This window comes from Amphibalanus amphitrite, unplaced genomic scaffold (assembly GCF_019059575.1).
Source record: "Amphibalanus amphitrite isolate SeventyFive unplaced genomic scaffold, NRLGWU_Aamphi_draft 000046F_arrow, whole genome shotgun sequence".
NCBI lineage: Eukaryota > Metazoa > Arthropoda > Thecostraca > Balanomorpha > Balanidae > Amphibalanus > Amphibalanus amphitrite.
In genome coordinates this window covers 853,050-865,302 of record NW_024881542.1, presented here as the reverse complement: position 1 = coordinate 865,302, position 12,253 = coordinate 853,050, and the positions used below count along the sequence as shown (strand labels likewise).

Sequence of the window (12,253 nt, the reverse complement as noted above, 5' to 3'; positions counted from 1 at the left end):
GTAGGAATGCAATCCACTTCGGCACTAGGAATGTGGATTGGGAATGCAATCCTTTCAATAAGGATTTTACCGATGCCTGTTTACTATAGCCCTAACCAAGCGGCAGGTTTCTAAAGCCTTCAACCGAGCTAACCTACGAATGGCACCCCTCTCTCATCTCTGGGCCGTGAGGTCACGAAGGGCGCGTCGCCGCCCGCGCCAGCCGCCCACGCGTCTGGAAAGGATTCCTCCTAACCCGCCCACTGCACCGACCCTGGCCCGGCTGACCCGGTGCCGCGCGGCGGACTCGTCGGCTGGAGCACGGTGTATTTTTACGTCGCGGGCGGCCTGGCACCCGACCGCTGGCCCCTGCCGTCTCCGCCCCTCTCCCCGTCGGGGGCGACTCAGTGGCGGTGTCGCGGGCGACGGAGAGGGACGGCAGCGCGCGATGGAGCCGAGGACTCCGCAGACCGGTCGGCCGTGCCACCAGTGGTCGGTATCCGCCGACATCTGCTTCGGAGGAGGTGGCGGAGTGCGGGCGTCACACAGTTTCACTCCGGCAGGGACCTCGCACAGCGCAGCGGCGGCGGGACGGCAGGGACCCGAGGCGGCGGCAGGGGTGAGGCCTGATGTGCGGGTTAGTTACGGACCGGACAACTCGGTGCGTCTGCACTGCTCATGGAGCAGCAGTCCCAGTCTGCACACACTGACACAGCAGCAGCAGCAGCAGCAGCAGCAGCAGGGGCTACGTCAACAAAGTCACCCGCCGAACCACCCTCAGCAGCCGTTCGAGCAGCAGTGGCAGCAGTGCCAGCCACAGAGGCAGCAGCATTACGGCAGGACGGTCTCAGACATGGGCCGGCCTCGAGCTCGTCTGGACCGTGACCCGTGCAGCGGCCCTCCCCAGAGGACCTCCACCTGGTCCGCGGCCTCTCCGGGCTGCGACAGAACCTCAGCAGCCGGTCCCCGCGGCGGCAGCAGCCGGGCCAGCAGCACCCAGCAGCAGCACGGCCGCTGCCGCAGCAGCTGCAGCATCGTCCTGGAGCCGGCCGAGCCGCCGGCTGCGGGCCCGGAGCGGGTGAACGTCAGACGCAGCTACAGCATACACGGCAAGTCACCAACACCCCGGCCATCGGAACAAGAACGGCAGAGGCCAAACTCCCTGCATGGGCTGACTGGGGAGACGTCGAGCATCGTGCAGTACAGAAGAGGAGAGGGGAGAAGTCAACTGCAGGAAGAGAGGGCAGATGCAAATCGTGATACGGTTCAAAGGACTTGTAACATGCCAGATGGAAGACAACGTGAAACGCAAAGGCCTGCCACCCAAGAAACTCAACGGGTCTTAGCAAGAAAAACTGAGGCATCAGAACAACGTCAGGGTAATGAACCCCAAATAAACAATGACTGTGCTGACAGAAACAAAGGACGCGCAAAACACGGAAGCCCCTCGAAGGCATCACAAAGCTCCCAACGCAGCAAACCCTCTTCTGAGAGACGTGCTCATCAAAATGGCCGAGGCTCTTCGACAAGATCGCGGTCTCAGGGACGCTCTGAGCACTCCTCCGTCCAGAGGGAGGGCCAAAACTCTTCTCGCCACAGCTCTGGCAACAACAGCTCACACTACTGCCAAGGCTGTGACGGAGCCAGATCTCACTCACGGGACAGGCGCGGACGCGGGGACCTGGCACACCGTGCCCGGTCGCTCGCTGACAGCCGAAGAGGAGGCGGCCTCTCAGCCGAATCTCGTCGTCGGACCGTTTCCGAGCACAGCTCTGTCTCCCAGGAGGTGCACGCCAGTGACGGCTCCCCGGAGCGATTCTCAGAGACGTCGCTATGCACCTGCCGCAGCATCCGCCCGCTGCTCTGCGGCGGCTGCGGACGGACCACCAGCACAGGGTCATCTCGGCCCAACGCCAGGACGATCCTGGACCGCTTCTACGACCATCTCCATTCGCGCTCGAACAAGCCCGCCCAGCCGAGGATGGGTCAGGCGGTGTACAACATGAGTCACCCGATCCAGCCGCCAGCAACATCGCGGACGTCATCACATTCCGGCAGGAGTCGGTGGAGGGAGTCGCGGCATGCCCGGTACCAGGCTCACGGGAGGACTGTCCACATAGACGTGTACTGCACTGGTTCAGAGGCAGACGACAGCGGCAGTGAGAGCGGTGACTCTGGAGGCGCCAGCGGCGGCACCTCCACTCCCCAGACCGTGTTCGAGACGGGCCAGTATCGAGTGATACACCGCCGCGCGCGTAGGTCCCTACCCCGCGCCCTGCAGCGCCGGCGGAGGGCTGCCAGCGCTGATCGCGTTCACCATCACGACTGCCGCGCAGATCGACTCACACCCACGGCAGCCGATGATTCTGACTCGGACGACTCCGACTCGCCGCGTGACCTCACCGTGTCTCCCCGTGATGTCACTGAGTCTGTGGACATCAGCTGCTGCGAGTCGGCGGTCACGTGGCGGGACAGTGACTCGGAGTCTTCACCTCAAGACGGCACCAAGACATGGCGTTCCCCCGACCTCGAACGCCGACTTCTTGGGGGACTCGGAGGTCTATCTGGTTCTACAGCATCCGGACAACCTGAAAGTGTTGCAGCTTCCGAAAGCACTGGACGTCCAGATACTCTTGAAGGGCTCGGGGGCTTTGTGCGACTTGGAGGACGTCGGCCGGCACCGGACCCAGAGTCGTCGACACCCTCGCCGGCCCCGACTGGCTGGTGTGAGCGGCACGACACGGTGCGTGTTCGCACGGCGGCCGATCCCCCGACCCCGGAGACGGTTCCGCCGTCAGCCCCCTGGCAGAGTCCCGCCGCCTCTGAGCAGACGGTGCCCCACCTGACGGTGACCCCAGTGCAGCCGCCGCGCTCCAACTTCTCCCCGGGCCGGCTGCGGATTCCGAACGTCTTCCAGCAGTTCCTGGTGCCGTTGCGCCGACCCGGCCACCACGTCGGTCCGCCCAAGAACCCGGCCTGCTCGTGCAGCAGCTGCGTGGCTCACTGCGAGCAGCGCGGCATGAGGAGCCGAGCGATGAGCGAGTCGTATGTGGAGAGCGGCCGGGTGGCGCCGCCGGGCCGGCCCCTGCCGCACACCCTGGAGAGACCGGGCCACCGGCCGCTGCCCGACACCCCTCCGGCACCGACCGAGGGCCGGCCCCCGCTCCGGACAGACCCCGCGCGGCCCGCTGATAGTGAAGGAGATGACGCCAGGAGCGGAGGGCGGTCAGCGAACGACCGGGTCAACGGAGGACAGAGCAGAGGAGTGGACGGAGAGAGTGGAGGAGGGTCGACAGAGCGCCAGAGGATAGCCCTGGAGAAGGTGGCCGCTGCAGCTGAGGACCAAGTAGGTAAGACTGCTCTAATTGGTCGGCTATTTAGAGTCGTTTGATAAGCTATGATTCTACTTTTGTTGCTGGCTTAATTTGAGCAAAGTAGCAACTAGTGAATTTAAGTATCCCAATCTAATACGTTCACGCTGCATTTTTGCTTCTTAGGAGGCACAATGCTATTTGGTGGCATGGTTTGACACAGACGCTGCTATTTTTTCCCTACCTGGAAATAAGTTGCATAAGCAAACCACACTGCATTCAAGTGATCTTTTGTCTACTTGCATGACTGATATGCTTCGTCTACGATAAAATATTTGCATTTAGGTATATTCATCAACATGTTTATTTCCAGTCTTAGAAAAGAATCAAAAATTCACACACATTCCTGTAGCCTGCATGCGCAGTTCTATAAAAAGTAAAAACGATCCATAAACAATTTCTATATTTGGGTTGGACGAAGCGTCGGAATTCGCGCGGTTCGCTTGGAAAGCTAAATCTAACCCAATCGTGGAATAGATTAAAGAGGTCCAAAGTCACTCAGCGGCCCCTTTCGCGGGTTAACTGGAATCGATGATTGACCGACTGAACTCAGCGCCCTGTCCAGTCGCCGCTCGTACTCACCAGGCCAGCAGACTGGCCGGTCCTTTCATCAGACATCAGATGCTGCTATAGATCTGGCTCCGAGCCGTGTAGTGGCGTCAGGCGGCGGCCCGGCCCGGAGGCCATGGCATCAAACACACTCCCCGGACACCGCGCCACGATGAGCCAGTCACTAAGTCGCCACTCACCAGTCAATGGGTGGAAGGCAGAAGAGAGACAAATATTTATCAATGTCTTATATGGTATGGAAAAGTATTGATCCTAGAAATGTTCTGCAAACATGATAAACAAAGCGAGCTCGTAAACAAAAGGTCGCTTGACTAGCAACATTTTCTGACTGACCCTATACTTGCAGCACATTTTGACGCTTCCTATTAGCCAGCCTATGTCGGAGAATGCCCGGGAATGCGGCCCTGCTGCCCACAAATAGTGACAGTAACGAAGCACCCTGAGAACAGTCCATTGGCAACCAACCAACCGGTGGAAAACCGTTCTGACATGGGCTCACGGCTCACGTGACGCGGAACAGTTATAGACAGTTGATTGGCAGTTGGCAGTTATGGTGGCAGGCGAAGAGCTCAACTGTTCTTAGGCATAGAGAGTGGCCAGCTATTTCGGTATTTTTCTCTTTTTTTTGCATGCATGTGCGTACTTAATTTAAGTATTGTTTTACATAATATGTACTAAATACCAATAACGAGCAGTGCGCGACCTTCCGTTCCTTCGCTGGAAATCCATAACCCTTATCGCGAATCAAAGGTGACTCTAAAGCAAACTGTCCCGATGAAGTTCTACCACTGAAAGCCATAGGCTGCGCCAATCTCAACAATTGCCAGGCGGCTGACTGAAATAGCTCACTCCGAATCAATAATCTAGATAGTGGTGCTCAGCGTGCCCAGAGATTCAGCTATTTAGTTTTTTTTTCAGCCCAGGTATTACAGACCGTGAACTCTTTCCCCAACTCCAAGATATTCTGCAGCTAGGCTCATGCGTTTTGTCTGATTGGCTGGTGTCCAGCTCTGGACTCTCGTCTGTAGTGAGTGAAGATCTGCGACGCCGACCAACACCCCTGGCGCCCCTGTCCGACATCCCTATCACCCCTGACCATCACCCCTGGCACCCCTGACCGACACTGATGCATCACGGTTAGACCGGGAAACTGACAGACTGGCAGGGGGCCCTGCTGTCAGGGGGGGGGGGGGTACGTCCGACCAGGCAGTTCACCAGCGCCGCGGGGTGTCGAGATGACTGATGGATTGCTGACACTCACACCTTGAGGGTGCGGCCTTCTGGGGAACCATGGCGTTGCAGTGGACGTAAAAAGTGAGAATGGCAACCGGTGAAGTAAGACTGTAGATTTACAGCGGAATAGGAAATAATTTCGTCGCGCTATGCAGCAGTGCTGAGTCGTCATTCAGGGATGTCTCGCTGACAGTTGTAATTTCTCGGCTACGGATTTGGCATCTCAGTCACATGGCTTCCGGAGGGTAACAGAAGCTCCCCAGCTGCAAAAAAGTCAGGGAGCAGAGAATTGCCGGAACTGGTGAACAGATCGAATTCGAATATTATGAATAAATTGGCAGCATTGACAGATGTAAAAGATATCGCTCAGTTGATTCGAGCGCCATTGAGCGAAATACTTAGAAAATTACAATTATAAAGTTAAGGTGAAACAGTTTTCAAGTCACCGGTGTTTCCCGGTCCCAGCGTTTTCGGCTCTCTCCCGGCACGAGACTCGTCTCCCGTCGTCTCTGTTTACGTGGCGACGACGGAATCATGGTCTGTTTAACTCGTGGATGATGGTGGGCCAACGGCGTCCGCTACGAAAACAAATCACCTCTGCGGCGTGGCGTGGCCCGGGGTGATGTGGTCTACGCTTGTAGCTCGCTGGCATTAAAGTAATTTAAGGCAAACACTCAAGACTTTATAATATAATATTTACGTTCATCCAAAAACTGAGCTGATGTTGGGACTTTGGGCATCAACTGAGTGAATATTCAATCGATTGATCCAGTTTTTTCGGCAGAGGTGGAATGGTTCCCTTCACCGGTCGCCACTTTCCAGTTTTCCATTTGTCTTTCGTGTGACTCACGCCGATCGCCGTGTCAGACTCCACCTGTGCTGATGCTGCCCGCGGCTAAAGTTAGCCGGTCGTGTCTGGCGCGCTGTTTGGACCTAGGACGTCGGGCAGGAATTTTTCAGGTTAGTCGGCCGACACCCTGTGATAGGCCGACCCCTCTGCAATCTTTGGCCGCCAGCCGAATCGACTGGCGTGCAATCAGCCATCGCTGGGGACCGGCAGCACAGCAGGCTGGTGTAGAGCTGAAAATGGCACTCACACCCATGTTCTGTCTAAATAAATTGATGGCTGCGTGTGTGCGTTGGGTGCGTGGCGCGTGCTCAAAGACAAGTGTGATTGATTTCAACGCTCTCGGGAGTCAAATGAAGCGATTGCGTTATGCGAGACGGGAAGAACCGAACCCGGTAGTCACCCATTTATGTGTGGGTGTGACGTCATAGCACTTAATTCCCTTCATTAATTAATAGCAGCCCTAGTGAATCATCAGAAACTGGAGAGGAATTCGAGGTCTCATTCGGTCCAAACCAAACAATTAGCAATCTCACTTAAATAATTAAGAAAAAAGAACTTAAACGATTCCAATGCCTTGCGTACGATACTGCTTATTTCAGGGTCTTATGAGGTATTGCTGCTACGATCAATATCATGTCAACAAACGATAACTTACTATGCTGAGGAGCATGTTTCAGGGTCTTATGAGGTATTGCTGTATACGATCAATATCATGTCAACAAACGATAATTTACTATGTTGAGGGGCATCGTCCTTCCACACAGGGGTCCTCTCCTTCCCTTGCGTTGTCCATTGCTTCCCACCGGGCGGGACAGTCACGGCACCAGACACGCTACATGTCCATATCCTCTCAAATTCCGCTATACACATTTTCATAAAATGTTTTTTTGTAATGTCTGGCAAATATTTAATTGATCCACTCGTCCGGATGTGCAAACAAACAATATTGTCCTATATTGATTGATGATTTTGCTCATTTCAGACTCAAGTCACTCAAGCGACGTTTAAAAGCAGCAGCAGTCTGCCTAACGATTCGAATTCACCGTTAGAAGCTCTAACACCAAGTGAGTATACGTTGTTCATCTTCTCGCATTTTTTTCTTCTCATTTAGTTACATGCAGACAATGCAGAAATGTTCTAACTTGCTCTTATGGCGTGGTAAAATGATTTTTTTTTGCTATCTCTTCCCATCAATCCAGCTCATAATTTTTACCACTCATTTTCGTTAGTCAGCAAACCTCATCTCAGACTGTGTTTTATGTGTTTCCTCACAGATGTAGTGCAGAGTGGTGTTCGATCTCAAAAGGCTCCGCCGAGGAGCAGTGTTAGTGAGAATAATTCAAATGCCGTCTGCCCTGAGGAGGATTCGACATGCTCCAGTCGCCACTCCAGTAGAGGAATCACACCTGCCTCTTTGCTTCAGCTCAGGTAGGCAGGCATTCTTTGCACATAATTGGTACGTACACTTAAAAACACGAAGGTTTGAAATTGTATACCTAACCGACCTTCGAAGTCCATGAAATTGCGAAACAAACCAAAATTGCATTCACTTTTAGTTTAGGTTATGCACGGTGGCAAGAAGTTTTATGCTGGTGGAAACGTTTTTTATGTTTTTCTAAAATAGTTTTGCTTAAAATTTAATGTTTATTTTCGTGCCTTTATAACATTTTTATTAACTCTTAGCACAGTTGCCGTGCCCGGTCCTGATCCGCTGTGATCGGCAGGCTGCAGGGGTGTCAGGGACTACTGGAAGACTTATCCGACGGAGACGACAAGTCCCCGGACCGAACAGCAGCCAGAAAACGGAACAGGAGGCACGGTGAGTCGGTCTCTCAATTACTTCTAAGAAAGAATAACGATTATATGCCATGATACAGTCATTATGTTTCCTGTCTGTCTATTGATGTTTCTTTTGTTTCGTGTATTTTTATTTAATTAGTTTGTTTTCAGACACGACGCTCCAATTTAAGCGAATGCGCTTATGCGTCGGTCTGCGACAAGTTTATTTACATATCTTGTAATGTGTAATTGATAAACTGATTGATGATGATGATGTCGCTTGTGTAATAATTGTCTTAGCGCGTATTTTCATCAGGAAAAAGTCAGCTTACGTTCCCATGCCGCTCTAGTCCAGCCATTGCGTGTGTTTTCATAGCTACGTTTTCGATGCTTAACATTAACCCATCGTACCCAGAAAATATTTACAGACAGCACGAATCGGTATAAATTAAAGAGCCTACCAGCCCCCTCGATGGCCTGTTTTGATTTCAGATGTGGTGATGGCCGTTCTCCGGATTGACGACACGCTGGTCGACCACACGGACTGGAAAAGGCCGTCTCTTCACTGCTGGGACCAAGTGTATCATATACATATCAACAGACTGCAAATTTTAAGGGTGGGTGTAGCTCAGAGAGCCATTTGTGTAGCTGAGTCACAGTTCACAGCATAGCTCTCATATAACTTCATATTGGCCGTTTTCACGACGGAATAGCAGGCATCTATTTAATCCCCATTTGATCCTTTGGTTCCTCAGGAATTTTAGTAGTTCTTTTTAGTAGGTTCCCCAGCTTTCGAATGAATGGTGCGTTAGTTTGCTATTTTTCTATTAAATATCACATCGATTTACTTTATCTAAGGATTTATCACTAATATCAACATAAAGCGTAAGCACAATTATAAAATTATGAAATTATTAAATACTAGTACAATAGTTAAAAAAAAGATACTGAGTTGCCAGGCTACAAAGAATATATTCATTTATGGCGCACGACAGACATTTAGAAAGCAGCGCCCTGTTTTATTGCACGCTGCTAGCCGCTTCCATTGGGTTTTGCAGGCCGTCGTCATTGGTCGTTACACGTATGATGTCACGCGACTTGTGGCCTGTCACGGCTCTTTAATGATCTCCACTAAATGAATGCAACAATGGCCTTTTAAGTTGATCTCTGTGGCCATCTGTCTATGGAGCGACCAATATGAAAGTTGGGTGAATTTACCGGGGTTACATGACTATGAGCAAGCAAATGTGTATCAGGAATGGATTTAGGTGGAGAATTGCGCTGGACCATGAGTGCTCGAACGCTCCCAATTCCACGCCGGTTTGGCTTTGGAGCCGAGACCAGGGGCGGCGGATTCGGGGGGGCAAGCTGCCCCCCCTGGCAAACTCGTGGGGGGGCAAAAGTATCTTTTTGCCCCCCCCATAATTTGTGACAAAGCTTAGACAAGAAACCATGTACCTGATTATTCTGTTCGATCATCTGAAGATGTAACCAGATGCCCATATACTTTATCATACGTTGCCTTTCTTAAATGGCAAGCGTTCACGTTCAATTGAAGTTTTCCTCTCTTCAACCTAGTTTTGGAGGCATATAAGCGTCAACGTGACGCAGCGGAAACCCAGGCCTTCAGTGACCGCTTACAGGGGCGACCTATACCTACTGGGTGGCAGAGGAGGCATCGTTCCCTAAGAAACTTTTGGAGGAGGGGCAAACGTATATTCTTGCCCCTCCATAATTTGTGCCCTAAACATGAGGAAAATTTCCATAACCTGATATTGCAGCTATGCGCTCCCACAGTTTGTCCAAAGGTGCCTTTTGAATAACTAACCATTTCCGCTTTATATCATTTTGTTTTTGTCTTTTCAGATTCGATTTATAGTGTGCAAGAGACGCAACTCATACCTTTAGTGGTCGTTTGCCTCTATTTTGTACCTACATAAATGCCAAATCGCAAGCGAGCGGAGATGGAAGGGCTAGCCATTCGCTTACGGGTAGTTAGGACTGATGAGCGCTCATATAATAAGCCACTCCCCTGATTTATTCGAGCGCAACAGTTTCCAGCGCATAAAATGGTAAACGCCAAGGTCGTACACATTGACGACATTGACCAATGCACGGTATGGTATGACACCCAAAGGCCAGTCATCAGAGATCTGCATTGGGCATTCGGAGGCTTGTGTGGGGCCAGTGTAAAAACTGGATGTTCACAGTTCAGTATCCGCTTTATTTCAGTTTTCACTATTAAAAAAGTAAAAATTAATGTTGGAAACTTTTGAGGGTTAGGGCACTGACCATTAGTGGGCCCCCTCTGTCTTAACCCGGCAGGCGGTGGGCCTACCAGCCACCTTCCGCGCGGTGGGGGGGGGGCACTTTTTTGCCCCCCCCCCCCCGTATCTCCGAAACTACTGGACGGATCCGGAAAATTCAAACGGCGTTCGATAGCCCTGCCAAATTTGTCGCAGGAAACCAAATTTCATTGACCTCGGGGTCACCGATGACGTCACAGGTCAGGTCAAAGATAAAATGTTTCACCGTTCACGGGGCTTCTAGGGAAAGCGCTATAACACCGAGTAAAACGCATTTTGTCGAAAATCAGCGATAAGGCGTCAGTTGTCTAGTACCTATGTTGCTATTAGAGGTCACTGGTCATACCAGGTCAGGTCACAGGTCAGGTCACCAAAGGTCACCAAGGGTCACCACATGAGCCCAACTTTACTAAGGTTATGCGATGCATGTTTTATGGCCAGTTTTTCATTTCCAACTCAATGGTGTTGGTTATAAGACCATCGGGTACGGTTTAGGTCACTTTCTGGTGGAGGTCAGGTCAAGGTCAGGTCAAAAAAAGGTCAAATTTCAAAGTTGATATTTTTGCATAAAATGGGTATCGATTCGATGCAGCTCGTCACGGGGAGTCTAATGGTGGTCTTTGTTTTGCGCTACGAGGTCTAGAATTGCTAAAAATTGAGTTTGAAAATTTGACGTCATCAATTTTGAACAGTTTTTTCGCTATAACTTGGCCAAAAAAAGAGGTATCGATCTCAAATTTGGTATGTAGATAGAAGGCGGTAGGGGCTATCACATATATTCCGGTTTTTTTCGAAATTCAAAAAACTTTTTGGATTTTTTTTTGATATTATATTCAAAAAATCTATTTTTTGATTTTTGGGGGCTAAAATCCAAAAAATTCGAAAAACCGAAATAGCAGTTTTGTAGCCCTTGTTATTCCACACCTTTTATGTCTGAAACATTTTTCTGTATCTCTAAAGCTGTAGGCCTGACAGCTCTTCCCGCGAAACCTGTTTTGGGGTCGAAAATGGCAAAAATGACGTCACTCTGACGTCATTAGCGGCCAACCTATCATAGCCTTTGGAAAAATTTTTGGTCACCATGTGCGCTAGCTGCTCCCGGGAGGGTACTGAAAGTTTGGTGACGATCGGCGCAGCGGTTCTCGAGATATATCAAAAAAACTAAAGGGGGGGGGGGCAAAAAATTGCCCCCCCCACCGCCTGGAAGGTTAAGGCTGACTATAGAATAAAGAGCATCAAACACGAACAGTAGCGGCGGTGCACCTTCAATTAAGGGGTGGGGGCCTGCCGAGTTTTGGTCCCATTCTTTCCATGCAACGCCCATAGGGCTAACGTTAAAATGCCAAAATCAAAGGGGGGCACGGTGCCCCGGTGCCCTCCCCGTTCCGCCGCCTATGAACACGAAAGCGAAATCTGGAGCATTTTGGAAAATGAGTATGCCCCGCAGCGTACGATAACTACCACAGTGGGTCAAGCCAATGGGGCCCAAGTCTATAATGGCACTTAACGATAGCACTAACCTTGTCTCACTTTTTGTTGAAGTCTGTTCCGAATGGTTTCGGTCACAGACTAGCTGCACTGAGGTCGTTTGGTATGTGCAACTGTAATTAAAGCCACGTGAGGCTGAGGCACCCTGACACCAGGTTGAAGCTGGGTTGGAAATGCTTCGTCTTTGCAGATATCACTGGCCGCTGATTCTCGAGTGCCTGAATCGGTAGATGTGGCAAAATTTGGTGTGATAATTTGGACCTTACCGCAGTCAGCGCACCCTAAAGCCCTAATAAAGAAACGCCCTACCCAGAGCTTCTGGATTCTCGTTCCAGTCCACCGTTCCTTCACCCCAGCCCACCGCCACGCTCCCTCACCTCAGCCCTCCGTTCCCAGCTTGACGAGCATTTGGGCCTTAGTTAAGCCTTGCTGTAGGCTAACTGTTTAAACCCATCGAGACAGCCCGTCTCGGTGAGCTTAGTTGGCGAACTACTGCCTTGGGGAGGGCTTCTGGCGGATCGCTGTCCCAATAGGTTTAGATGCAACGGACTGTCTCTGAATGTTTGAGCGGTCTCCTCCCGCTGTGAGCTAGTTTCAGTTGATATCTGTCTCAGAAATACTTTTTAAAGGAAGGTTAAAAGGAAATCGAACGTCAAATGAACAGAGGAAATGGTAAC

The 12,253-nt window shown here is 51.2% G+C and overlaps 1 protein-coding gene across 2 annotated transcripts in view; it reads left to right on the top strand.

The window, feature by feature from the left end:
* The first annotated feature begins 385 nt into the window (after positions 1–385).
* LOC122377520 (serine/threonine-protein kinase N2-like) overlaps positions 386–12,253 on the top strand; it is a 31,350-nt gene continuing 19,482 nt past the window's right edge. The window contains exons 1-5 of one of the 2 annotated variants that reach the window (XM_043357611.1): positions 386–3,329; positions 6,986–7,067; positions 7,278–7,431; positions 7,728–7,822; positions 8,275–8,399. In XM_043357611.1, the coding sequence (XP_043213546.1) occupies positions 8,283–8,399 (117 nt within the window). In that variant the 5' untranslated portion in view covers positions 386–3,329; positions 6,986–7,067; positions 7,278–7,431; positions 7,728–7,822; positions 8,275–8,282. Of the gene's footprint in view, positions 3,330–6,985; positions 7,068–7,277; positions 7,432–7,727; positions 7,823–8,274; positions 8,400–12,253 lie in introns of those variants that run through there. The other variant, XR_006255889.1, reaches the window with a different exon arrangement.